General features: G+C 41.0%; 4 protein-coding genes across 12 annotated transcripts in view; 2 read left to right on the top strand and 2 right to left on the bottom strand.

The window, feature by feature from the left end:
• Positions 1-16,709, top strand: part of mark1 (MAP/microtubule affinity-regulating kinase 1) — a 103,393-nt gene extending 86,684 nt beyond the window's left edge. For 4 of the 7 annotated variants that reach the window (XM_066696440.1, XM_066696439.1, XM_066696438.1 and 1 more), the window contains exons 13-18: positions 671-852; positions 2,089-2,192; positions 2,991-3,158; positions 4,399-4,659; positions 10,607-10,651; positions 14,399-16,709. In XM_066696440.1, coding sequence (XP_066552537.1) covers positions 671-852; positions 2,089-2,192; positions 2,991-3,158; positions 4,399-4,659; positions 10,607-10,651; positions 14,399-14,753 — 1,115 coding nt within the window. In that variant the 3' untranslated portion in view covers positions 14,754-16,709. The remainder of the gene's footprint in view (positions 1-670; positions 853-2,088; positions 2,193-2,990; positions 3,159-4,398; positions 4,660-10,606; positions 10,652-14,398) is intronic. The other 3 variants (XM_066696443.1, XM_066696441.1, XM_066696444.1) reach the window with 1 other exon arrangement.
• A 640-nt stretch (positions 16,710-17,349) lies between these two features.
• On the top strand, positions 17,350-19,688 carry mrpl57 (mitochondrial ribosomal protein L57). 3 transcript variants are annotated; one of them, XM_066696447.1, is made up of 2 exons: positions 17,350-17,493; positions 18,766-19,688. In XM_066696447.1, exon 2 carries the CDS (start codon positions 18,778-18,780, stop codon positions 19,090-19,092), a length of 315 nt encoding a protein of 104 aa, XP_066552544.1. In that variant the 5' UTR covers positions 17,350-17,493; positions 18,766-18,777; the 3' UTR covers positions 19,093-19,688. The 3 variants fall into 3 exon arrangements, with proteins under 3 accessions (XP_066552544.1, XP_066552545.1, XP_066552546.1); XM_066696448.1 differs by having other exon boundaries at positions 17,353-17,493; positions 18,763-19,688; XM_066696449.1 differs by having other exon boundaries at positions 17,363-17,443.
• A 322-nt stretch (positions 19,689-20,010) lies between these two features.
• On the bottom strand, positions 20,011-24,094 carry LOC136718733 (creatine kinase M-type). The gene is made up of 6 exons (XM_066696446.1): positions 23,868-24,094; positions 23,319-23,451; positions 23,083-23,248; positions 21,314-21,437; positions 20,713-20,902; positions 20,011-20,259 (listed from the first exon to the last, which is right to left on the bottom strand). Exons 1-6 carry the CDS (start codon positions 24,006-24,008, stop codon positions 20,090-20,092), a joined length of 924 nt encoding a protein of 307 aa, XP_066552543.1. The 5' UTR covers positions 24,009-24,094; the 3' UTR covers positions 20,011-20,089.
• On the bottom strand, positions 24,055-27,410 carry LOC136719374 (creatine kinase, testis isozyme-like). The gene is made up of 4 exons (XM_066697298.1): positions 27,333-27,410; positions 26,950-26,996; positions 26,460-26,658; positions 24,055-24,107 (listed from the first exon to the last, which is right to left on the bottom strand). The coding sequence occupies exons 1-4, from the start codon at positions 27,346-27,348 to the stop codon at positions 24,055-24,057; spliced, it is 315 nt and encodes a 104-aa protein (XP_066553395.1). The 5' UTR covers positions 27,349-27,410.
• Positions 27,411-27,440: the final 30 nt, after the last annotated feature.

Here is a 27,440-nt window from a genome sequence, read left to right as displayed (position 1 = left end):
AGATAGAGCTTTATTCTCTATCGGTTTTCTTTTTCAATATGTTTAATGAAACGGAACCCAATTGTATGAAGCTTATCTCCTGTATCTCGGCTGTATTAAGCTGAGGACCTGAAGGCATCGCAAGCGAACTGCATCACATACCCTGATTAGTGAAGCGCTTTACATCAAATGGGGTTTATTTATATAAAAGAGAAGGTTTTCTTTTTTCCTCTTTGGACTGCATATAATGATTTTTTTGTATACGTATTGAAGACTGAATCATTTTGCAAATTGAAACCCAGTGCATATGAAGTGGAGCAGTGCACATTTTCGTTTCAAATTTGAATTTCCAAGGATTTTTGCCTCCAGACAGAAGTGTTTTTAAAAAAAATCTGCTTTTGTGAAAGGTCTTGTAAGATTTTAAAGCTGTGAACAAAAGTAGAAGGTCTGAGTACTGGAGGAGTCCTAGTCCTAGACCGTCCTTGTAGACCAATCAAGTGTGGGATATTTGAGTCCTGTCAATTTACAATTCGTCCACATTTCCTCCACCGTACCTGTGAACGCTTGCCTTGCTACAGCCAGCCCTAGTGGGAACAGCTCTCCACTGGGGATATGTGGTAGTTGTGTTTGAGTGGCGAGGCCCAGCAGAGATGTATTGCTGTAACTGGAAGTGGTCCTGTGCCGTTTGCAGCCGGCCCCACCATCCCTCCGGCTGTGTCCTACACCAAGCGCGCCCAGGCCAACAGCGTGGAGAGCGACCAGAAAGAGGACTGGGACACCGCACGCAAGCTGGGCACCACCAGCTCCAAAGGAGACATGCCCACCAGCCCACTCGTAGTCCCAGAGAGGAAGAAGTCGGCCACAGCGCCTGGGGTAAGAGAGCCAGCTGGCTGGGGGCAGGGGAGCATGCCCCACTTGGGCTGTATGAGTTGTGAGTAAGGCGACGCATAGCCAAAAGCACTGTTTTTCAACCCAGTCTTCTGTGTGCTAACTTGAGAGCACAGCTGGTGTCGGCTCTTGTGGCGTGCTGTAGCTACGTGGGTTTCCTTGTTGCGCCACAACCCTCCACTCAGGAGTCCAGATCCCCAACCATCACTCCACACGTCTGTGTTTATTTATTAACACGCTCAGACTGCTCTTATTCTGTGACTAAATAACATGAAAAATTAATGTAATGAGGCGTAAGATTGCAGCTGTAGAGAACATCAGCAGGAGTGTCAGAATTGAGTCTAGTTCTGTAGTAAGAAATTAGCTCCTGCAACACGACAAAGTAATGGCATTTCCTAACCTCTGTGTACAATAGGTGTCTGCCTTGCATGAGATAAACCTAATTAATATATTGACCACATTCCATCGTCGTGGTAATTTGTCATTTTTCCCAGTTTTAGCATACATGTATTTTGCCATGGTTGTCCATGTGTGTATTTTAATTCCATGATTGTACCTCGCTTGGTTTTCCTTCATGATACAGTAAGCTTTTATAAGGGAGGATTCCTGTCGCATAGACGTTTGATACATTTTAAGGTTCTGGATACTTGTTACATTATTTAAAATAAGTGTGCCAGTTTTTCCCGAATGTGTTTGGTCTTTCCCCTTTGTAGTACAACACTCATCTGGCTTAACCGCCACACTTTTAAGTTAGTTGTTCGTTATCTACATCAGCCCTGCGGAAGACGAAGGAACAGCTTTAACACCCTTTTTTTGCCTGCGTGATGATCAGTTGTTTACAATGTTTTATCTGAATTGTGGTCAATGGGATTATTATGAATGATCGGTGGGTTTCTAAAGTACTCTCATGCATGATATTATGCAAGCCAATTACAGTAAATTAAAAGCAGAAGGGTTTTGTATTCTTATACATCCTCTTCCATTCTTCCATCCATTCTTTGTATCCTCTTCTGTGCTGTCTTGCTCTTTGACAGTCAGTCACTATATAGCATTGTTCTCCTAACTGCTGGCAAATTTGTCCTAAATATTATATCTATAATTAGATCAAATAAAAGCATACAGAATAACTGGTTGAGCGAGAGGAAATTCTGAACAGGGGAGATGTTTTTGTTTCATTTTTAAGATGCTTATATTAAAGTCCATCCCTGTGTCTCCACGCAGAATAACGTGTTGCCGGGGGGAGGAATGACCCGGAGAAACACGTACGTGTGCGAGCGCTCCAGCACCGACCGCTACTCCGCCATACCCAACGGCAAAGACAGCAGGTACGGCCGCCCGCTGCCTATTCCTCTCAACACCACACACTTTAAACACAATTATTCAAACCAAATATGGCCCCTTTTTGAAGATGGTGCTGTATTGCGTGTGACACAACATCAAGCACATAAAAGGAGCATGTGAAAAACAAACCGCTAATCTGGTCAATTTCCAGAGGAGCATGATGTGTGAACCACAGGTGTGGCCGTTTTATTGGACATTTGGATAATTCAGCAAATTGTAAAGGCTCTTCGCATTAATATTGCTTGGCTCCGTCTTGATTAGTTGGGGGATTATTTGGGTGGCAGCCTTCCAGTGTTACGATTTTCTGCTTAAATTGATTTTAACCATTACAGCCCATGCGGACCCATTAATAAAATGAGTCCAGTTACTTTCACAGTGCAGCTGTGGTTTTATTCTGTTCCCCTAAGATAGTAGATCCTCATCTTGACCTCATGGCTCAACCACTCATCCGTGTATTGTTAAACATGTCTTTCTTAGTCCTTACTATACTAAAGTTAATTAAAATGTACATAAATTCAGAAGAATAGATAAGGGTTCTAAAATATTAGCAGCTCTTTTTGGTTGTGTCAAATGAAAGGACTTTTACTGTGAATTGGTTTCTGATATTTTTCTTTTGTTCTTTTTCCCTACCTCTCAATCTCCTTCTCCCAATTTCTGCCCCCCTCTCTCTCCTTCTCTCTCATCCTCCCATTCTTCCTCTGTTTCCACACACTACCTCCCTGTCTTCTCTTCTCTCTCCCCTTTTCTCCTCTGTCTCTTTCTCCCTCCCTCCCTCTCTGAAGCCTGACTGAAATGTCCGCCTGTGCTAGCAGCACTCCCTCGTCGGCAGCGGCAACCTCCGCGGTGCCCTCCACCCGGCCACGCCACGTCAAGTCCATGTCGGCTTCGGGACACCCTATCAAGGTCACGCTGCCGCCCATCGAGGACGGCACTGAGCCCTACAGACCCGGGTGAGCCTGGGTGCCAGGGATAGCACAGATGTGTGTGCGTGCTATGGGTTCGGCCATAAATATACCCCGGTGCTTTTTGGATCTTCTTTTTTGCCTGTGGGTCTGTGCTCCTGTAGTGCACAGTATAGTGGAGGACACTCACCCATCCTTGTAATTTAAAATATGAGTTTTTTTGAAAACTCTTATCTGTATCAGTTCACTGCCCTTTTGAAATCAGATCTCCATTCCGGAGGCTGTTTTGCTTCACTGAGTCTGAGAGAGACTTTCGAGTTGGGGGGGGGGGAATAACAAGAAATAAAACAAAAATAACTATATAATGAAGGCATTAATTCTTCTGCAGGAGCCCAGCTATGTTAAAACGAGCACCACAACCCTTTGCGTATTTAATGAAAGGATGCTGCTAACACTGAAAGAGAGAAAATAGGCTGGCACAAATACAACAGATCCCAGATTTATTCTCATACCCCTGGTTGAAATGTAACTAAATTAGCAGAGTGTACAGTGTCCTCTCAGTATTTTCTGTCAATATTGGATGTGACAACTGCATATCTGTCAAACAGTTATGTATACATACTCCTTAGATTTTGAAAGCATCCTGGAAGTGCTTCCTGTAGACTTTAGAAGTTTATCAGCTTCTCAGGAGGGCCACTCACGCTCAGCTCCTCCAGGTTGTGTAGCTTGTCCTTGGTGACCGCTTTCTTCAGTTCATGCCTCACGTTTTAAATTTTTCTGAGGTGGCTTATATTGAACTCTAAAACATATTTGGTTCCAAGGTTCTACAGTTAGATAGAAGAACAAAATACTGTACAAAGATGCACCACTACAACAATGAGGTGTAGATCTATCGTGCACTTGAATAGTAAGCTCGTAGGACTCAAAGGTAACGGTCATCTCATCTTCTGTAATGGGCAGAGATTAATTGTGGGGTCCACGGTGCAGTGAGTGAGTTTTCTGGATGACCTGGAAGATTGTCAGATATAGGGCAGTTCAGCTATTCGTATGGCTTTCATTAGAGATAATAATGAATAATAAATAAAAGACCTTCAAAAAGTTAACCTGACTTCCTGTGTCTGTCTCCCTGTTCGTCTGTCTCTCCGCATCCCCCCACGCAATGCTTCCATCTCTCTCTGTCCGTGCCTCTGTCTCTCTTTATCTCTCTCTCTCTCTCTCTCTCTCTCTCTCTCTCTCTCTCTCTCTCTCTCTCTCTCTCTCTCTCTCTCTCGGTGTGTCCATGCCACAGCTCAACTGGCTCCCGTGCCCCGGCCGCGTCCCCATCAGCCCACAGCATCAGCAGCACCACGCCGGACCGGACGCGGTTCCCCCGCGGCAGCTCCAGCCGTAGCACCTTTCACGGGGCGCAGCTCCGCGACCGCCGCAACGCCACCTACAACGGCCCGCCCGCCTCGCCCACCCTCTCGCATGACACCGCCGCCCTGGCCCAGGCCCGCCGTGGCACCTCCACTGGCATCATCAGCAAGATCACCTCCAAATTCGTCCGCAGGTTAGTTTCCTTGCCGGTATATTTCCTGTGAAGTCGTTCTGTTATAAAAAGTAGAAGTAGTAGTTTTATTCGTGTGACTTTTTTTTTTTTTTTTTTTTTTAGTAAATTAGACTTCAGCATTGTGCCACTTTCTACTTTATATTTACCTGGCCATTAAGGTGCTATATCTCTATATCCTGGTCTACTCTCGCATCTACGCACCTCCGATAGAATGAAGTAGGTGGTGGCCTGGGCTTTAATAAAAAATAGTTAAATAAACACTTGTGTCACATTGGGAATTTGGAATTGGAGAAATGTAGAGGCTTTTGCATTGGTGGGGAGAAGAGGACTGCATCTCTCTGGCCCAGTGGGAACTCAGGAGGTGATCAGTGCTCGGGATCGCCTCGATGAGGTCCCAGGAATAGAGTGTAGGCCAGGATTGGGTCATGCCAGTCCTTGAGGGACCAAATGTACTTCCAAAACCTACATGAATCTGGCCCTTAATGACTGCGATGGCCTACCCCTTTGAATAGACAGAGGCAGTCAGAAAACAGATGTTCACAGTGACGTGAGTAAAGCTTCCCACCTTCCCTGTGCACCAACTTTTGGTGCCTTTCAAAAACAAACCAAGGTTTTGCATTGAGCCTATATTAGTGTAGTCCCCGGCAATGAGAGAGAGAGTATCCAGCCAGATTGCATCCAACCCATCTCAATCACTGAATCGGACGCAAGGGAACGTGTTCTTGGCTTCATTAGTCAAGATTAACGTGATCCTGAGCCATTGATTGGAAATGCCTATAAATCCTGATGCAGTGGGGCTTCCCAGGACCAGGAATGGAGGAGATGGTTGTAGCCGATTCTTGACTGTTGATGTGAAACCGGGAGCTTTATCCACTGTGTAGCAGGTCTCATGCTGCTTTGGCCTCACAACCCATTAGCTTTAAGTCACTGCCAGGACTAAACAAGGGTCTCCATATCATTTCACCCTATGGCTTTGGTAAACACAGGGTTAATTCTCTTTGCGAAAAATGTGCATCTCATCAGCTTAGATCTCCACCTCGCCGCAATTGATACAATCTTACTAGATATAGGGATTGAGGTGTCAGGATTAGATTTTCAGCATAATGTCAGAAATGAATCAAACAGACAGGGCTCACCTAGCTCATTTCTGTACCCACAGGACCTTTCGTTTGGTATAATGTGCATGTTTCTATCTAGCCACCTACTACCCTTTCCATATGTGTGAATTGAGAGAGATATGGACAGACTTATTTATCTCCCTGAACTTTTGAAATGCCAAATAGAAATTCAAGCCACATCATTTTCTTCTTTCTTATTTACAAAATGCTGAATATTTTCTCATCAGCTTCCCGCCAATTTCCTCCACAGTGCATTTCCTCTAATGCTGCTCTACACTACGTTGTGCTGTAGGTTTCTTTGTTAATTGTGGTTCTCCTATACACAGGCTGACACCGTCACCTTATCGAAAAAGTACGTCATATGTCTCTGTGGGTAGTGTTATTGAACACAGAAAAGACCTGAATGTTACTACACTCTGACAGCATAGCTTTGAATAAAATGGGGTTTCTAAAGTGCAGGAAGTTGTGGTGTGTTTGTAGGTGTTACTTAGTTAGGCTATGGCTCAATTAATAAGCATCTACGAACTTAGAGGTTATTTATTTACAGTTGATTGAAATAATGTGATCCAAAGAGACTCAATGGAGCATTAAGGATTTGGCTTTCTGTGGCTCTGTTTCTGTCTCATAATAATAATTCAGTCACAGCTTTTTAATTGGGAGTTTTTAATTCAAGAGACTTTTTTTAAATGTTTTCCCCGTGTAGCAAAATTTTTTTATTAAACAGTGGTGTGGTCCATGACTGAAATACAGGTGACACCACCAGACCTACTAAGACAAAGACGCGTTTTGGTGCATTGCTAGACGTTTGTAAAACCTCGTCTATCCAAACCATTGTGGAACTTGTACGTGCTCCCTGGCTCTTGCTGTGGGGAGGCTGCAGTGTGTACTCGTGTAATGCTGAACATTTTGATTAATGCTTCTGCAGCTCAGTGCTGTAGTAATGATATTACCGAGGCAGTCTGCAGCATCCTCAATGTATCTGAACTGGAGAAAGTACAGGGATTTATATACACTACAAACTAACAGCTTTCCATTAAATATATTAGTGATTCAGTGCTTCATTGACTGTCGTAAGGTATTTTCATAATATGTTCATACCCTAAAAGTCGGCACTATAGATGCATAGCTCGAACACATAAATGCAATTTCTGCATGCCTTACATATCAATCAGGCTTTTAGCATGGCTGGATTGAGAAAAATGTCCAGAATTTACCTCAGTTCAGCTCGTGTTTCATAGTTTTCTCTTCTTTCATTAATTGAGCGGTTAAAAGGAAATCCACTTTTAAAAATTAAGAAACCCAACTCTGTCGGGAATATCCTATTAAAACACACACACATATACATATATATATATTAATTAAAGTGTACACTTCTTATGGTTAGCGAGTCTGAGCTAAGGATGGCGTACATTTCAGGTGGTTGTCATGTAGAAGAGTGCTTTCTCCCTGTTCACTGTCCTTGCCTGTCTGTATCGAACCCGCAGTGACGCACATTTCTCCAGAGAGCCACAAGCAGCGCTGACTGTGCAGTTTCAATGACCAACCCGCAGTCTTTCAAGGACAGTTTGTAATGCAGCCTTGGGATATTACCTACACTAGCTTTATGGCGATGCCTACTGTGACATTTATATGAGTGCATAAAAAAATAGTTAATTAATGCAAAGAAGCAAAGATCGTGCCTGCTGCTGGTACACTGACTTTATTAGGATTACATTCACAAACCGTTAGTTTTAATACCTAAGGAGTTCAGGGTTTGTGTAGCAGTGGGGTAAACAAGAACTCACACAACTTTTTTTTTTTTTTTTTTTTTTTAATGATCACAAAATGTAAAGTTTTGGAAGAAAGGGAATTCAAAATGTCTTATTAATAATAAATAATAGGGCTGAAGATTAAATATAATATTTTGTTTGATACTGCTCCTAAAGCATAGAAAGACAAAATTATAGCAGAGTGAATAAGGTTGGGTTGTTTTTAAAAAGAAAATGCCAAGTCACTCCTGGGCAAAGATGACAATTTTTGACAGGTTAGCTCAACAGGGCCATAAAAAAGGACTTTCTGAAAATGCTGCTTCTCTAATAAACAGCATTGCAGTGACAAGATCCCACTCCCGACAGTTTATTGCTCTCACCTATATCTTAAATATAACTTATAATATCAGTGTTTGATTTTATTTTTTTTATTTTATTTTTTATCTCACACACAACCTGGACACACAAACAGAATGCTTTTGCATTTTCTCCCTCTATACTTTGATCTGCAGTGGTTGACAGTATGTTTTTCATTCTTTATTACTCTACTACAAATGCCTTACTGCATTTCTTTTTCTCCCCCCTCCCCCCATTATAGAACTCTATCTTTCAGGTTGTCCAGAAGGTAGGAGCAAATCTGAATATCACTCTCTCCACTTCCTCTAGACTTGTAGGGTAGTGTGCTCATGGATAGAGACTTAACTCTTTCCACAGGGAGCTTAGTGTCGGCAGGTTAGTTTGCTTAGTTGACGATCCGGAATAAATTCTCCCACGTGTGTCTCTGTGAAGCCCGGTCAATTTAAGCAGCTGTCCATCCGCATAAGTGCTGAATTAGCCCCTCTGTGTCGCCACTCTGTGCCCCATCTGAAAAACTGTCAGATAAACTAATCGAATCACCCCACTGTGTGGTAATCCTCTGTAACCTTGTAGAGAAAGCATTCTTTATAATCTATACATCCATATGTGTACACATACACACACACACACACACACACATTGTGGGAGACGTAAAGAACTCGAGAGATTTAAAATTGCTTGTCAGTATTAAAGCAGTTCTGTAAGTTAAAAAATATATATATTTAGAATTAATCTCTGTCCTTAAAGTAAGAGGCTATTTAATTTTTGTTAATCAAATTGTTTTCATGCCTTAATGTTCAAGACATGTATGTACAGTTTTTCCTCCTGTAGAGCTATTTATGTATAGCCACTTATTTTGTTCCAAGTTCATCGCCTAACATTTAAGTTTTGTCGACCTTTATTTTCAGGAAGGTGTCACACAATCAGGCCCCCCCAAAAAAACAATTAAAACATGGACAAACCAACAACAACAAAACAAAGCATGACCAAATTGAACAATCTGAATGGAAAATTGAAGGAACTACATATTCTCATTGAATGCAGCCATCAGTTATCACACAACCATTTCAGTAATACCTCTCAATGTGTAAGTCTCACTGTTGTTTGTGACCTTTGCTTACAGAGAAGTCCAAACATTGTCACAGCCACATAAACTGATTATTGACTTAAACAAAGGTAACAATAACTTACATTTGCCACATAAAAGATTGGCGTCCATAAGACTAAACTAGCTATGGTCACTTTGATTTGCCAAAAATGAGCTCTCATAATTGAAAATACCATCGGTTAGTAGGTTACACATTTTTGGGTGGAAGAAATTTAGTGTTGCACTTTATATGGCAATATTTAGAATATCAGGAATTGGTTTATTTAGCAGGAGACACAAACCTGAACTGCTTTGTACTGCTTTGAAAAACGGTTGTTTATGAACAGAGCTCTTTGACTGATGGACCGTTCATCACCTGTTCATGAATGTGTTTTAATGCCTAAAAGGGAAGTATCACCCTAGAATTGAACTTGTGTTTGAAGTACTAGCTTTCTATAACAATTTCACATCCATATTTCCCAAATCTCCATTTCTTCTGTAACTGAACCAAGGATCACCGCCATGTTTTGAGGAAAGGCTCCATTACTAGTCAGATGTATTTTGTGAAAAATATTTTATCCACTTTGCTTATGATGATAATGTATTGTAGTGTATCACACTGTGTGCTAAACATTGATAATGACAAGGAATGACTCCAGATATTTGCAGATGTTTGGAGAGATGTTAAATGGTGGCTATAGTTTGATTAATTCAATTGTTTGGGGGGAGGGGGAGGGGGATCACTGTCAGGTATGTATTAAGCGTTAATGGATAAAGTAGATTTTTAGCAGGGGCCTAAAATCCAGTCCTGGAAGGTTGAATCCTATATGTTATATAGGGCGTTTAACACATTGCCTCCTAAATACCTATGCTTGTGACTAATTGCTTAATTAAGAAATTCGTTTTAAGAAGTTGAGGCCCTCTTGGACCAGATTTTGGGCATCCCTGGCTAACAGTTATTGGATGATGTACTTATTAATGGGCTTTAACTGAAAAACAAATGTTATACTTGTATCATGGTGAATTTGAGTTCAGCAGGGGTTTACTAGATGCTATTGTATTGTAAAAGTCCAGAACAGAACAGGCATGATTCCAAAATGTGAGTTATTTCAGGAGTTCTTACATGGGTTGACCTTCTCTTGACAGACATTACTACAATATGAAGTGATATTAGATTTGTGTAACTAAATACCTCTAGAATTGTTTTTAACATTTCATGTTTCCTGTCTTGTGCTGTAAATGTAAGTGTTGTTTCTCCGTGCACAGTGGTTCCTTGATGTTTGTGTAGACAATGCTCTTCCAATTTCCATGGTTCTATTTCAACTGTGATGCAGAACACGCCTACTATGACCTGTTGTATTGTGTCAATGTTAAAATATAAAGCAATAAATTCCCATTTAATGTTAAGAATGTTTAAGAGAGAGAAATGATTAACTTACAGTTGTCATGTTTGCTTGTGCAATCAAGGAGTCCTAGAAAAAACTTGATGATAACCTGTCCAGGGCTGAGCTATCAGGTTTTTCCTTGGAGGCCTTTAGTTGTGGCTTGTGATGTGTTTTGGTGCTGTTGCTCTCCCAGCTGTTGTGTGGACCCTTAACTGCTCTTGATACTGAACTTTTACTCTGATTGTTTTCGAGGGGTCCGAGTGAAGGCGAAGCCAGTGGCAGAACTGACACCCCCAGGTGAGAGGCCACTATCCACTATCAAAGCAAGGTCCCATAATTGACATGTGCCATTTGACTCCTTAGCACCGATGGCAGCCAGCGTACTGCGTAAATCCACAGACTCGAACTACTAACCCACTCCGAGTAGGGAGGCCCAGGCAGAGTAGTCCCAGTCTAGGAAGGGAGCCTCAACTCACAGGGCAGGAGAAATGCTGCTCAATAGACATGTCAATATCATTTAATCTAGATCCACTCAAATAAACTGTTTGACTGTCAGGATGAATGGGTATTGGACTTTTCAGGGAGGGGTATGGGATGAACACTGGCTGAGGCACAGCAGCAAAAGGGTGCATTTATCAGTCAGGACTGTGGGAGGAATTGATAGTAAACTGGTTCACCTGGTGAGAGAGAGAGAGGAGGAATTCACCACATAAACCCATTTTGATGTTTATAGGGCTCCTCATCTCTCCTGCAGAACCGGTTTCCTCCTTTCTTCCCACTGCATAATCAACACAAAGTCTTGTACTTACTTTTCAGTTAGAAGTCTCAATCTCCTCAGTTAGTGTCAACAAACAAAACACACTAGGATAACATAGTACATTTGTTGATGTCTATAAGATGTCTATATTTTATACAAATCAATTTTTGCCCCATAGATCTTTAAAGTTGGTTTCTGTCCGTACAGGATACGGACCCATGCCATCAAAAGTGTTGTCCTGTGTGTCTTTAATTCCATATGTAATCCCATTGAGAACAGAGCCATTCCACGAACTGAGATCACTGTGTCTCGTGTGTCTGTTTGCAGAATTGAAACCCATAGTGTATTCACTTGGATTCTGTTTGAGAATGTCATTGACCTTAGCGTGTCTCGTCTTCCCAAATGGTGTTTGTTTGTTTCTGTTTATACAGTTCTCAGTCAGGTCTGAGAGAAATGGCTCCTCTTGAGTACTAGGATGTGTGAGGAATGCCCGAGTCAAATAGTTGATGTGAAGGAGCATTTTGAATGTCCCCGATTTACTGTGACTTGTACTTGTTGGAATAGTGCGAGTTGCATGTTTGTTTGATGTGCAGATAGAAAGCATTCAGGAGTGAGGAAGTTTTGACAACAGAAATATTTACTTCCTTTTGTTTATAACTTATAAAGAATGTATTCATCAAAAAGAGGTGTCTGAGGGGCATGCCCTCTATTGAGTCTTATCTGCTAGCTTTGACATTGCCTGTTGAATTAAATACTGATTAATTGTTTATGTTCTTTAGCTGTTGTTACTGGCTTCCCTGACAAGACAGATAAAGGTGCCATTCACATACAAAAAGAACAGCAGCTCCTCCAAAAAGATGGATAGTTGGGTATACCCCAATATAGACAGAAGTAAAAAACAAAACACATTTAATTAATCTGCTAACACAAGGTACCAGCATACAGTATGCAGCTGTGGTAGATTACTAAAACTCACACTGCGACCACATAAACCATAAACCACAGATACCAGCACAGCCACATCTAGTACATTCAAAAGGTTAGAAGTAGAAAAATGTGACTGTTATCTTAATTCTAATACTAAGTAGATAATGAATAGTCTGCCACATGCAAGAGTGAAAGGTTACACTTGAGATGTTCATGTCCAGTGATTTCACACAGGTGCTGGCTGGATTTTCATATGCCTGCAAGACATTTTTGTTTTTGTTAGGAATATCTGATCTAATCGTGCTGTAGTGCATTCCTCTGTCTTTTACAGTTGAACGCTGCTAACAGGCAAGTGTGCTCAACAGAATGAGGAAGTTTGTTTTGCTGGTCTCTTCTCTGTGCTCAATTCCAGCTGAGTCAGGTGATGAAGTAAGCATGTGGCAAACCCAGCGGATTTAGGTTAAATGTACTTGGAGTTTATCATACTAACCAGTTGCTTCTGCAATTCCAGTTGTTTGGCATTAACAATTGAGTTAGCAATGTGTCCGCTCCTCTTTTACTCTTTGAAAAATGCCTTTTGATTGATGGATCAAGTTATTTATTCATCTACCTTTAGCAAAACGCAAAACCACGTAATGCTGTTTAAATATACTCATCTTCAACTGATTCTTTAATTAACTAGTACTGTAAATATTGATGGTTAGAAAGAACAATACTGTAGTAGGTGCACAAGCAAAAGTTCATTTGAATCGAAAGTAGCCTTTAATCAAGTTCAATTGTGAGGGATTTGCTTTGTATTATCATCTCTCTGTTGAATCTAAAGGGTGCATTACATTCACTTGGTGAGTATCCACCATTCTATTACTGCCATTATTTGCTTAGAGCATGTTAAATTGACACCTGGAACGACCTGTATCGAGTAGTGCATAAGAATTAATACATATGGCATGTTTCTGGTACATTTTTTCTGGTTTCATTGTATATAAATATACATATATTTATAGAATACATGCTATTTCCTCTGAAGGTGTGAAAGCCTGTTTTAGATACAGATCAAGTTCCCATTTTTAACATCCTGGCAAAACATTACCATTTAATAATCCCAGGGCCAAGAATTAATTTGCTCTTCATTTGGATGCTCTCCATATAAGCCTACACTTGATACAGTTCTAATTGGCATTGGTGTAAAAGAAGCGGTCATATTGTCTTGGGAGTTTTTTTTATACTTTTGGGTGGTTGTCTTTTTTTATTATGTTGTGCATTTAGTATGTATGTAACTTGTATAATCATGCAGATTGCTTCCTACAGTGTATATATTTTTTATATATAATTATACCTATCTTTAAACAGCAGAGTGTCCAATATGTCTACTTAAAAAAAAAAAAAAAAAAAAAATTGAGGAATCTATCCAGTTGAGTTTAAGTAATGTTATTTGATGTTCATATGCATAATAAAAGCAGAAGCATATCTGAAAAGTGGGGAATTCCTGAATTGTCATCAATTATACCAGAAAGTATTATTTTTCTTGGTCCAGAGCAAATCTAAATTTTACATTTTTAAGGACTTGATTTTGATTCAATATCCTTTTGTTCAAATAATGGTTATTTAATGACATTACTTTCTTACCCTTTTATTCATCTTACATTAAAATGAGAGACTGCTTATGTCTTTGAGTTTTTGTCTGTCTGTCTTTTTCATTGAACCACCAAACCGTTCAACAGGGACAATTACTGCAGGTCATCTATTATTACGCTGTCATAGTAGAGCTAAATAGTCATTGCAGGCTTCTAAGAGCAAATCAGAAGTTTCTTTATGTAAAGGGTTGTGTTTCCCTGTATCCAAAACAAACCTAACCATGGTTTGTATGTATAGTCCTTTTGTTGTCTGCTGCTTAGCAGGCAGTACAAAGAGTTTTGTGGTGTGGAGTATATGGTTAAGAATGCCCTGGCATCAAAGACTAAGATGGGGGTTTCCCACCCTGGACCTGGACAGCCCCAGTCCATCAGGTTTTCATAGGTCTGCCTTAAACCATCAATTAATAAAGGCCTGAAATAATTCTCAGTGAGTTAAGCAGGTGTTTTGGTACATTGAGGGATTTGAAGATTATTCAGAACTTTCATCTGAATATCCTTCAGAGCTGCATGGACCAAGAGTTCCCTTAACTACACAAATGTCTTTCTTCATTGATGGAATAACTAACATGTGTTCCCAGTCTTTTGAAACTGGTGATTTTAGAAGGACCCAATAAAGTCACTGTAATGTGGGCTCTTCAGGACCAGCGTGGGAGACCTCTGGCCTTAGTAAGGGGCCAAGTTTCCCGTTTCCCTGCTGATCTGAATGTTTTCACCCCCTGCCCCCAGGAGCACCTCGGGGGAGCCAAAAGAGAGGGACAAGGACGACGGCAAGGACTCCAAGCCGAGGTCCCTGCGCTTCACCTGGAGCATGAAGACCACCAGCTCCATGGACCCCAACGACATGATGAGGGAGATCCGCAAAGTGCTGGACGCCAACAACTGCGACTACGAGCAGCGTGAGCGCTTCCTGCTCTTCTGCGTCCACGGTGACGCTCGGCAGGACAACCTGGTGCAGTGGGAGATGGAGGTGTGCAAGCTGCCGCGGCTCTCCCTCAACGGCGTACGCTTCAAGAGGATCTCGGGCACCTCCATCGCCTTCAAGAACATTGCCTCCAAAATCGCCAACGAGCTGAAGCTGTGAAAAGCGAGGAGGGGGGGAATAACACAAAACAAAGAATGGAATTTAAAAAGGAGCAAAACCCAAAAGACTGCTTTCATTCATGGGATCAGGGTAGACTCAGGAGCGGTGTACAGTGATCACCTTGTCGAATGTACTGGTATTTGAGGCTACTGTTGAGTGTTTGGCCAGTGGAAACAGAAAAACAATTCAAAGAGAAATCAAATATAATATACCACCCCACCCTTCAACAACAACCCTGCCCCATGCAACTACACCCACCACCATATACAATAAATGGTTAAAAACAATGACCCTTATTGCAATAAAGTTCAGCCTTTCTAATTAATGACGTGCAAAACTCAGCGCTATATGCTGATATACCATATAGACAAACCAACCAATAAAAATACTTTATTATGTACAGGTAAATATATAGAGTATTCTGTTCACGGTTTATGTTCATAGAGTTGTATAATACGAGAATCTTATAGCTTAACATCTACAGGTCTTGTATAGTTGTCTTGATTTCTGTACAGAAAATGTATGTTTAATGTCTAATACTGTGTACTTTTTTTGAGTTTGAAGTTCTTCCTAAATGTTATTGACATCTGTTAGATTGCTTACCTCCACTGTGTGGTTTTATTTTTTTTAATAAATGTTTTAAACTTATTTTTATTCTCATCAGTACAAAGGAAAAAAAAAACGTACAGAATTACTTTATTTCCCCCTCACCTCGCCCCCCTCTCCTCCCGGTCCACAGAGTTGTCGCAATATACGAGAAATGCTGAATTCAAAATGCATATTGAGACTTGGATTCCGTTCACAAACACAATACTCTGGCTTTCTGGACTGCTGCTCCCGGTTGTGTAATCTGTCATTTCATCTGTTGCCCCTGGGAAAAGCACCAACAAATGTAAAGGCAAACAGAAAGCATTAAAAGAAAGACAAAAATGATAGTACCTTTGACTGCTGCATCTTATTTCATGGTGTGAATTGGGGGTTTTCATCAGCTGGTACAAGAGATATTGTGACAACTCTGTTGCAGTTACACCTTTTATTGACTTTGTTGTGAAGCCTCCCTTACCACAACACTCTGGGATTTTTATGTTCAACAGCAGACTAACAACCATTTCTCATTGTTCCCATTTCCTGGCAGTAAAAGATATCACAGTAGCTCTTGAATCACCTGTTTAGTGGTTGTACAGTTAATTGTCCCAGTTTAACTTGTTTGTGCTGAATATTTTAGCAACTTCTTGTATTTATTCCACCACATTATGCCTGTATTAAGCTGCTTTGTAATTATGAGGCATTCACCTATACAAAAAAGATAATTAGGAATTTTATTTGTTCATTTCTTTTAGATTTTTGGTTTGTTTTTGTTTTTATTTCAGGTTGCTTCCCCCCCCCCCCCTTTGTAATTAGTGATTATAAAAGTATGTAAAACCACTAGTACTGGTACATTTATACTTGTTATTTTGTACTGAATTAACCATCGCGGTTAACTGTGCAATGGTATTCCATGTTGTATTACTGTAATACTGGCATGTGGTTCCCATCCACACACTTTGTGAAGAGTAGGAAAATGACACAGACGTTCTTAATTTCAAAGAAAATAATTATTAGACAACATAAAAAGCTGTGATAATCTCTGGAACCATGTTGAAATGGAACGGACATTTGTATTGCCTTCCAACTGGGGCATTATGGGAAACCAAGGAGGACTGTATATGCTGTTTTGTAGTGTGTGATGTAGCTTCCTTCCTGTGATGGTACTGTTCCAGAATGGACATGCATTTCGTTGCCTTAGCCGATAATGATGCTCAGAAGCAAAACAAGAAGGTTAAAAATAAAAATAAAGAAACCACAATAAAACATGTACCCGCCCCCTAATGTTCAGTCAAGGAAAGTTTGATGCAAGTCATCTTGATTCAGTCTCACTGGTGCACAATATTAAAACTTACTTGAAAGAGTCTCAAATGCAAAGTGTGCTGTCTTTATTTGTTTTGCTTTTGTCTTTACCACAATGCCAGTATCTTGGAAGAGGCCCATAAAATAAAATTCTGCCGCATCTAAGCAGGGTGCTTTGTGGCCCTTCATGCAGATGGATATGTAGTGTAGTAGTGTGTCTAAGCTAAATCAATGTAATGCAATTAATTTGAAAGATGCAATTCAGAATATTCTGTAAAACTGCACTTTCCCACATTATAATGATGTATGGCCCTGGACAGAGATTAAAGAAATGCAGCTGAAGTGAATTCCCTGTGTTCACTGGACTTGAAGGGCAGATGAAAAGTGGATTTGAATCAGGTATTTCAAATACTGAAGATAATGGACAGGGTCAGGACCACAGGACAACTTTAAGCTCAACAATGCATTCAAATAGGTGTGGATAGAACTGAAAACCGGCACTTAACCCAGAGAGGGAATAGCAGACCACTCATTTTTAAAGACCTTACAGTAATTGATAAACTGAGAGTCACTTGTGACTGTCAAGGTTAAAGTTAAGTTAATGTTAAATTCACTGTGGAAATATAGAGTGCAATGTTAAAACTACACTACAACTCTCCTCGCGTTCCAGTTCCGCGTTTCATGCATTTGTCTTTGTCTGCTATCCGTAGTTTGAGTTCACCGGAAGCAGAATAAACGGGAGGTTATGGGATGTGTGCATGAGGAGGCAGTAAATATACGGCTGGAATAGTTTTTCTGCTGAGGTAAATAGACAAGGGGGTTTTGTTTTGTTTTTCTCTACGGGAACTAAAAGGTAAGATTTTAAGCTCATGTTAATTGATGTTTTTTGTTTGTTTTTGTCTCTTGAAGCATGCATTTTTATTCACTGTCGTCCGGGTGTCCCCCAACGGTTTACATGATTTTCATTTTCAATTCTGCCGTTCTGCTATTACAGGAAAGTATTCAAAGTTGTTACTGCACAAGCCCTATTCATAATATATCCCCCTCGCTTTGCGGTGGGATAGTGTCAAACACGTGTAATGCGACAGCTGATGTTCAGGTAGAAGCAAGGTCACATTGAGTTTGCTTTTGTGTTTCTGTTTTCATTGGCACAGGTGGTTTGCAGAGCTCATTGAGGTCATGCTAAGTTTACCTTGAATACACTCCTTGTAAACGAATGATGAAAACAGGGATCGAATCATACAATTGAGGACTTGCTCGTTTTAAGGCCTCCCTAAGGCGTACAGTTCATACTCCAAGGGTGAAACAAATCCCTTACAAATAATTATTGCTTCAACAGTTATTTTACTATTTCAGTGTAATATAAATGCATACGGCATAATTGTTTTATTTAACGTAATACGTGTATTAACTACCATTATTTAAATCAGTGGTTCTCAATCCTGGTCCTGGAGTGCAACATCCTACCCTGCTGACTGATTTGTTATTTAATTGAACCCTTATTGTAATTGATAAGTTGGTTCCTTAAGATAATTTCCTTTTACAATTGTATAGTTAAAACCCATACTGTTAAAATAATTAAAAGGCTCTGATTTAGTAAATTACTTCAATTAGGGGTTCAATTAAGTAATTTAGAGCTCAGTTGGAACAAAAACCAGCAAGGTAGGTGGTACTCCAGGACCAGTATTGAGAACCACTGACTTAGACCAATTAACAGGATTACTTGAATATCGTATCAGTTATTATAAAAATTACTTGTTGAGTACATTGTTTTTTTAAGTAACCACTTATTAAACAATAACAAGTATTTTTGTTTATTGAACAAAAAATAGATTGACTTACATTTTAAATTGCTAGCAATAGCTACCAAATATTGTAAATTCTACAAGTAGTTCATAGTTTTGAGTAATTTTATTTATTCATTTAAGAACAAATGCTTACATTTCCTGATGCTCTATATTTTGTGCTATAGGAAACGACACTATTGTAGGAAACATTGGTGTGAATAATTATGAATAGTTGAAAATGAAATGAACCACTGCTCATTGCATAGACTCACTTACACACATCAATGGTATTTAATTTTTGTATGCTTTCCCCCCCACCTCTTGGAATCGTTAAGCAGGAGCTCGCCAAGATGTTCCTCACGGTAGCTTTGTTCAGAAAGGGTATCCCGGGCAAGCAGTGGATCGGGAAGTACCGGCGGCCCCGGCAGGTCACCTGGCAGATGAAACGCAACGTGATCGAGCGGCTGGAGATCGAGGCGGAGAACGAGTACTGGCTGAGCCGCCCGTACATGAGCGCGGAGCAGGAGCGGGGCCACAGCGCCGAGCGCCGCATGATCAACTGGACCAACTTGAAGGCCGCCAAAGCCGCCAACTTTCCTGAACACAGATATGTGGCAGACCACCTCGGCCACCTGAACATCTCCAAAAAGTGGAGCGTCTCCTAAAAATGTATGAATACATGAGAATGACTCATCACATCACAGAGCTCCTTGGAAACATCACAAGGAAGTAAAAAGAGGACTTTTATAGACAACTAAATATTTGAATTCAAGACTCCAGTGAAGCGTTTTGAGCAACATGCAGTAGGCTGCTTTGAGCTCTTGGAAATTAGCATTTTAAATATGTTACCTACTGGTCTGAATACTGTTGAATTGGATTGGAGCCCAGATTTAAAAGAAAATGAAGTGTTTGGGAAATCCCGGCTTAAATGTGTCTAACAGTGCTCCACGCTGTTCAAATAAAATGTCTGCTTTCATAGTGGGTATTGATAGATTGTGAATCGATCAGGTTACTTGAAAATGTCAGTATTGGCTGAGGTACTTATTTGTTCATTACACAAAACCTATGCAATCAAGTGAAGGTTACTAAATGCTAGAGATATAACTGGCATCTTTCTATAGTTCTGAGATCATATACATCATGTCTAAATGTGGCTAAGATGTAAAACGCCAATGAGAGTGCAGTTTTTATTTCCTTCACAACTTGTTTGCCTACTGCCATTGAGCCATGTGTGTGAAATAAAGATGTTGATGTTCAGTAATTTCCTGTTTGAATGGTTCTTCCAATTCCCTTTTTTATTTTTGTATCTGATCTTAAATGCTTACATTGCCATCTTTGTGAGACAGTGTTACATGCTGCTACTCTAGGCCAGTGTCTTTAGGGAATTCCCTTTTGTGAGTCAGTAAATGCACATTTTAACAGTATAAACCAGAAAATGTATAACTATAATCTGTGTTCAGTACAGCCCATTACCCAAGTAATTAGGAACTCTTGGAACTCAGAAATGTGAATCTGCATATCTAGATTGAGCAGTACCTGTACTGTGCTTTGTAGTAAAAATTGACTGATTTAAGCTGCTTGCATTGCATTTTCATGTCTTACACAAAGTCCTTTATTATGGTGATGTACGATACAATTTTTTTTAAGCCTCTGCCTTTCACTTTACTTGTGAGCAGGGATTAGGTGATCAATAGTTCCGTCTGGCTGGCCTAGTGTCTTGTCCATGACTATCAGGAGTTTGACACCGTCCACAAGAAACTGCAGCAGCTCTACTTCAGTGAAGCCAATGGTTTGTGCATTGAAAACCTCACAGACACTGCCGGCAGCACAGCCTGAGGAGAAACGAGAGATGGGAGATAAGGTCTGTTAAAATGTCTTCTGAAAAAATCCTTCCTACTAGATACTTCTAAACAAGATTTTTCTTGTTAAAGGTTAAATATTTTTAGTTTTTTTTTGTTAAAAGGTTAAACCAAATGACTTTCCCTGGGATGGCTCTGGTATTTCAGCCACAGCAACTTAATACTGCTAATTACAGTGGTTTATTCTCTTGATTAACTTTTCTCTCGGTCACAGAGTATCACTTCTTTCAGGTCTTGGGTGGTTCGGTCAATGTGGTAGGAACTGCATATACTGTGCTAAGAAGTTTATTGTCCTGAGTCTGAATAGTTTACATCTTAAAAAGAAAACAGAATCAAGTCTTTTCATAATTTTCATTCATCTGTACCATCTGTGTTTTTCCCCTGCAGTGCACCGCAAGGGCTGATGGGACCCCCGGCCGGGTGTACCTGTGTGGGCCAGTCTCAGGCGCAGTCTGTCCAGGATGTTGCCCAGCTGCCAGTGGTGCTGGATGTGCTTCAGTGCCACCCGGACACTGGCTCTCAGCCCCGTCCCCACCTCGGCCGGAGAGCTCAGCACATAGCCCAGGTGGTCTTTCCATACGAACGGGTGCCTCAGTCTCTTATACAGCTCCTCCAGCTCACGCCACATGAAACAGCAGGGGACACAACAATACAGCTTTTAATTACTGTGTCTGTATTGATGAAACGCAAAGAGTTTCGCTTCCTGCATTCCTCTGATGCTGTACTTTGTGTGCATTTACAGTGCATGGCCATGTAGTTTTGGTACGTGTAATAGGAGCACTTTTATTGAGTATAGAAAGAATTGGAGTTCCTTCATTTCTTCTGATTTTTGTAGAAAGGCAAATTATAATTGGGACAGATATTATGTAACAGTTAACTTTTTCTAAGAAGCTCATCACAGACGTTCATTCTGTGGGGGCATCCAACAACTTTGTTGTGCTCTTCTTGTTAATTAGCCTTTGAAATGTTTAGTTGGACTCTGGATACGTCCCAACGAGAGAGGTGTCTCCAGCTGTTTTTAACTCACCTTCCGCAGCGTAGTGCAAACGCATTCAAATGCCTTCTTGATGTTGTCGTCTTTGCGCGTGGATATTAACTGCAGGTGCTCTTCAATGTTAATTAACACAACCAGGCTTTCGTCTTTGCTGATCCTGTGAAATGCACAACACAGATGCAGAGAGCCATTTAGCTTATGTAGAGTGAGAGGCAAATCCTAATTGTAATGTCCATTTAAAAAAGAAAACCTTTGCTCAAAAGACTCCTACATGCCTTCCTGAAGAAGATGTACATAATGCATGCATGTTTGTATACACTCACCTAAAGGATTATTAGGAACACCTGTTCAATTTCTCATTAATGCAATTATCTAACCAACCAATCACATGGCAGTTGCTTCAATGCATTTAGGGGTGTGGTCCTGGTCAAGACAATCTCCTGAACTCCAAACTGAATGTCTGAATGGGAAAGAAAGGTGATTTAAGCAATTTTGAGCGTGGCATGGTTGTTGGTGCCAGACGGGCCGGTCTGAGTATTTCACAATCTGCTCAGTTACTGGGATTTTCACGCACAACCATTTCTAGGGTTTACAAAGAATGGTGTGAAAAGGGAAAAACATCCAGTATGCGGCAGTCCTGTGGGCGAAAATGCCTTGTTGATGCTAGAGGTCAGAGGAGAATGGGCCGACTGATTCAAGCTGATAGAAGAGCAACTTTGACTGAAATAACCACTCGTTACAACCGAGGTATGCAGCATTTGTGAAGCCACAACACGTACAACCTTGAGGCGGATGGGCTACAACAGCAGAAGACCCCACCGGGTACCACTCATCTCCACTACAAATAGGAAAAAGAGGCTACAATTTGCACAAGCTCACCAAAATTGGACAGTTGAAGACTGGAAAAATGTTGCCTGGTCTGATGAGTCTCGATTTCTGTTGAGACATTCAGATGGTAGAGTCAGAATTTGGCATAAACAGAATGAGAACATGGATCCATCATGCCTTGTTACCACTGTGCAGGCTGGTGGTGGTGGTGTAATGGTGTGGGGGATGTTTTCTTGGCACACTTTAGGCCCCTTAGTGCCAATTGGGCATCGTTTAAATGCCACGGCCTACCTGAGCATTGTTTCTGACCATGTCCATCCCTTTATGACCACCATGTACCCATCCTCTGATGGCTACTTCCAGCAGGATAATGCACCATGTCACAAAGGTCGAATCATTTCAAATTGGTTTCTTGAACATGACAATGAGTTCACTGTACTAAACTGGCCCCCAGTCACCAGATCTCAACGCAATAGAGCATCTTTGGGATGTGGTGGAACGGGAGCTTCGTGCCCTGGATGTGCATCCCACAAATCTCCATCAACTGCAAGATGCTATCCTATCAATATGGGCCAACATTTCTAAAGAATGCTTTCAGCACCTTGTTGAATCAATGCCACGTAGAATTAAGGCAGTTCTGAAGGCAAAAGGGGGTCAAACACAGTATTAGTATGGTGTTCCTAATAATCCTTTAGGTGAGTGTATATGTGTATGTGTATATGCATCTGAAGACTTTTGCATCCGTTCGGCGAGATAAAAACCCCCTTTCTTGCACTTTGTTCTCCCAGTTTAGTAATCCGTTCCTCAAAGCTTAAAGCTATTTTTCATCAGACAGCAAACACAAGCAAATAGATTTCCCCTGCAGATGGGCAAAACCCTTATATTACTAATACAACTCTTATTACTAACACTGACACAGCTCTCTGGTCTCCTTTCTCTTGTGTGTCGGTGCTTTAAGGGCTGAACAAACCCACCATACTGCCCGTGCATCTGGCCAATCTCTCGCCACCCCAGTCCTCAGCATGGCGGCTGAGGGGGTGTCCACAGGGAGTCCCACACACCCCAGCTGTGCTCTGTCCGCGGCCAGCTGCTGCAGAGAGACTAGGGTGCCAGGAATCTCTTCACTCAGCTGCCTGAAGGCTGGAATGAAGAGGTACGGTTTAGAAACGCTGCGCTGTAAACATGCTGGTTTAAGGGAGAAGTACTGTACCTTTGTCAGCCAGCGAGAGGAGCTGTCTGCGCTCTCCTCTGCTGCAGTGTGGTGGGAAGGAGAAGTCTTCGACATTGCGGCCAACGCAGACCTCACAGCTCGTCACGTACTGGCTGTCAAAGTCATCTCCGCCCTGCACAACGCACAGACAACGTTGCTGTGTGTAGGTGTGGGTACTTGGCATTCAGAGTCATTTCAAACTTTATAGGCTCCAGTAACTGCATGTAGAGAGCATGCTAGGCCACAAAATTGTTATTCTCATTCGATTTGTACTATACTATTGTGGTGGCATTCCAACTCAGTTCCCAAATCTCACTTCTGTAGGAGGCATAACAATTCTTCATGATGACAATAGCTGGAAATCTTCCTCTGACTACAAAAGTCATAACAAATGGTTTTTGTTCCCGTCTTTATTTATTCTAACACATTTATGATGCACAAAAAAAAAGGAATAGGCTGCTATATGAGTTGTATGAAGCTTTCCGATAAACTTAATTGCAGTGTCCAAGAAAAAGGAGAATTTCCCTTTCCAAAACCTGCTTGTTTTACCTTCAAGTTGTCATAGTTGAAGTCACTGCGCTGGGTGCTGGCCCTTCTGTAGCCCTTGTGGTAGAGCTCGAGGACGCGATCAAAGAAGTCACAGAAGACGATGTATGACTGACCATCTCCAGCCACACAGCCCACTGACATGGGGCCTGAAGACTCCCCTGCAGACCACCACACAAACACAGCCAGGCTACTCCCAAGTCCACCATATACTGAACACTGACACAGGATTGTTCACTTTCACTGCGGTAAAAATCATTTGACAGATTAAAAAGCAGACAAGGATGTAACTACATTTTAAAAGAACCAAGATTGTGTGTGATTAGTTTTAAACATTGTCACTGTTAAATAGCAGTACATCTACATACAGTGAGGGGAAAAAAGTATTTGATCCCCTGCTGATTTTGTACGTTTGCCCACTGACAAAGAAATTATCAGTCTATAATTTTAATGGTAGGTGTATTTTAACAGTGAGAGACAGAATAACAACAAAAAAATCCAGAAGAACGCATTTCAAAAAAGTTATAAATTGATTTGCATGTTAATGAGGGAAATAAGTATTTGACCCCTTCGACTTAGTACTTGGTGGCAAAACCCTTGTTGGCAATCACAGAGGTCAGATGTTTCTTGTAGTTGGCCACCAGGTTTGCACACATCTCAGGAGGGATTTTGTCCCACTCCTCTTTGCAGATCCTCTCCAAGTCATTAAGGTTTCGAGGCTGACGTTTGGCAACTCGAACCTTCAGCTCCCTCCACAGATTTTCTATGGGATTAAGGTCTGGAGACTGGCTAGGTCACTCCAGGACCTTAATATGCTTCTTCTTGAGCCACTCCTTTGTTGCCTTGGCTGTGTGTTTTGGGTCATTGTCATGCTGGAATACCCATCCACGACCCATTTTCAATGCCCTGGCTGAGGGAAGGAGGTTCTCACCCAAGATTTGACGGTACATGGCCCCCGTACATACACAATTACTTAGATTAAACCCAGTGCTCCTACAGGGGCACCACCCTAAGACTAAAGGTGTTTAACCCGCAGCGCCACTGGAGGAGCACACTACAATACTTAATGTATTTGATAGTAATGTATAGTAGGCTTGTATACGCACATGCCTTTTATTCACGTGAGCATCAGAGCAGGGACTATCGTTAGGTTAATCAAATACACACAAATATTGAATTATTTAAAATTCCCATCCCTAGCACTAATGTAGTCTCACCTTCCTGCAAAGTTTTAATGAACTGTTAAATGTGCTAAAAAAAATGTATTCTATCAATGATTCCTATTAGGCTATGTAACTGATCGATTATAAGCAGGACATATGGGGAGGTCACATAGGGAGACATGAAATCTGTATTAAAACATTACGTTCCTTCTAGGCTTATACAGACGTGTGGCTTGGCATTTAAAGTGCTCAGATAGAGAACATTTCTAGGTTTAGCATAACTTCCCTTTTTCTGTGGCTAGAAATTGAGATTTTAGGTATTTCCCTGACAGAGTGTGTTTTGGAGAATGACTTGCAATTAAGGAATATTACTAAGAATTGTGCTTTAAAATGAAGGCCTTATTTTGTCCAATAACTTCTATGATTTTGCTTGATGTCAGCTAAATTCACAACGGATGCAAGATATCATAGGATTTATTCTTAAACATTCTGAAAGCAGACTGACGTCAAGTAGCAATAGCGGTGCATATTTCATTCATTCATTGTCTGGATTTCCTCAGTGGCATGTGCTATGATGTGTCCACGATTGCTTGCAGTTTTTGGATTTCTCCACCTTTTTGTTTGCATTGATTTTTCAATTTATACTGTACCTCAGAGTTTGTGTACAAAGGCATTGCTTTGTGGTAATTCCAGTTGAGTAGACACCAACAGTTTGTCTCCCCTGGCAACAAGTCCAACTAGACTGCTCTTGCCAAGTGCTAATTTGACAGCGTGACCATCCATCTAGAAATGTCACATGCCTTGAAGGGCCAGGGGATTTATTGGCAGATTACAGTGTTTTTTATGAATTCCTCCAGCACGAACACAATCAGTTCTTCACCTGCCACTGTGTTGTCAATTAAGGACACCACGCTGGCTGTTTGGTTTGGTCCTGAAGGGGCTTGATTAAGAAGAATGAACTTCCCCCAAGAAGCTCAAAAATGTTCAAAACCATACAGAGGATTCCAGACATCCATGTGTGTGTTATCACTTGTTGGTTAATGCTTAGTATAGCTACACGGACAAGTTATAATCAGGCCTGGCCAACAACCAACCCCCTTTTGGCTTCCTATTTGGACAGCTGATCCTGCTCTGTGTTGTGTACTTGGGTGTAGATCTAAACTGTTGTCTATATTGAGTTCCTGTCTGTGGTTTGTGTAGTTCTTCATGCTCCTTCATGGTCTTAATCAGCACATCACATGAGTTTGATGTAATGTCATTTGTTGAATTACAGGTAAAAGAGAGGGTTCTTGTGAGGGTTTTTCAGTTCTTATTTATGAATGCATGGCTTTGCTCTTCAGAAGTGAAACAGAGTAGAGTGGCAGCAAAACAGAATGCACACTTCTTGTAAAAAACATATATATATATATATATATATATAGATCGTACTTACCCGGGTCTTCTAGCCCTGGCCGTATGACGTCATCAAATATGAAGCCACTGTCGGTAGCCCGGTTGAACTGGCGCTTGTACATGGGCAGTGTGAGGATCTGGGCCATGCAAGTGTAGTTCCTGCTCAGAACGGGAAACTCCTCCTCGGGGGACAGCCTTCCCAGTCTGATCAGAGACATGGGGTCCACTGGCTTTTTCTCCTGCGGTGTGGAATGCAATATTTGCAAATATTGGAGGTGGAAATCGCTGCATGATAATTAGTTTAATGGTTGATAAATGGTTGTATGTTCAGGGAATGTCTAATGCCTCCTCCCAATATACATCAAAATAATGAAATGGCCACAGCTGTCTGAAGCGGAGAAAGATGTCCAGGTTTTGCACAGCACCACCCATTACATTTCTTTGCTGTTGCAATTTTTAACTTAATGTGAAATTACGATCCAAATCTTAACATGATGATGATGATTATTATTATGTAATAAATTCAGTACCTCTAGAATAGACTTGTACCTTGTGGCCAAAGGTAACTCAACTGGAGCTAAAAGAGAGGGCAAAACAACAAGAAGATTATGATAAACAATGTCTAATAATGGGCAAATTTAGAGTCAGTGTCAGAACAGAAAACAAAAGTTGTCAACGTTGTGTTGTTTCCATGCGTGGCTTTTCTTGGGCGTTTTGTAAAAATGTGAAACTTTTCAGAGTTTTCACAAGTAGACAACAGTCGGGAAAACAAAACAAGTCTATGGTGGAAAAAAGACTGATACACAATTACAGAGGTTTTCACAACACTGCAAACACAAACATCTGCAGCTGAGAAAGGCAACACAAAAAACAAGCAAACAAAAAACTGAAATAGGGAGAATTATGAACTTACGTCTGAGCTTCCACATTTTGGACAAGATGGAATTGGGAACAGTGCTGAAAGCAGTCAATGGTACAGGAGAAGCTGAGATCTTACACTGGCCAGCGGGGCGGAGAGATA

The sequence above is a fragment of the Amia ocellicauda genome, chromosome 23 (assembly GCF_036373705.1).
Source record: "Amia ocellicauda isolate fAmiCal2 chromosome 23, fAmiCal2.hap1, whole genome shotgun sequence".
NCBI classification, from domain to species: domain Eukaryota; kingdom Metazoa; phylum Chordata; class Actinopteri; order Amiiformes; family Amiidae; genus Amia; species Amia ocellicauda.
Note: the sequence above shows the minus strand (reverse complement) of the source record. Positions and strands in the feature narration are given on the sequence as shown.

Coding starts and splice junctions, on each gene's coding strand:
- mrpl57 (XM_066696447.1), top strand. CDS start 18,778: ATGTTCCTCACGGTAGCTTTGTTCAGAAAGGGTATCCCGGGCAAGCAG.
- LOC136718733 (XM_066696446.1), bottom strand. CDS start 24,008: ATGTCAGTGGGCTGTGTGGCTGGAGATGGTCAGTCATACATCGTCTTC. Junction 21,438..23,082: donor CCAGATGCACGGGCAGTATG/GTGGGTTTGTTC, acceptor TGCATTTCACAG/GATCAGCAAAGACGAAAGCC. Junction 20,260..20,712: donor CCTGAGACTGGCCCACACAG/GTACACCCGGCC, acceptor GTTTCTCCTCAG/GCTGTGCTGCCGGCAGTGTC.
- LOC136719374 (XM_066697298.1), bottom strand. Junction 26,659..26,949: donor GGTACAAGTCTATTCTAGAG/GTACTGAATTTA, acceptor TCCACACCGCAG/GAGAAAAAGCCAGTGGACCC. Junction 24,108..26,459: donor GCCAGGGCTAGAAGACCCGG/GTAAGTACGATC, acceptor TTTTTACCGCAG/TGAAAGTGAACAATCCTGTG.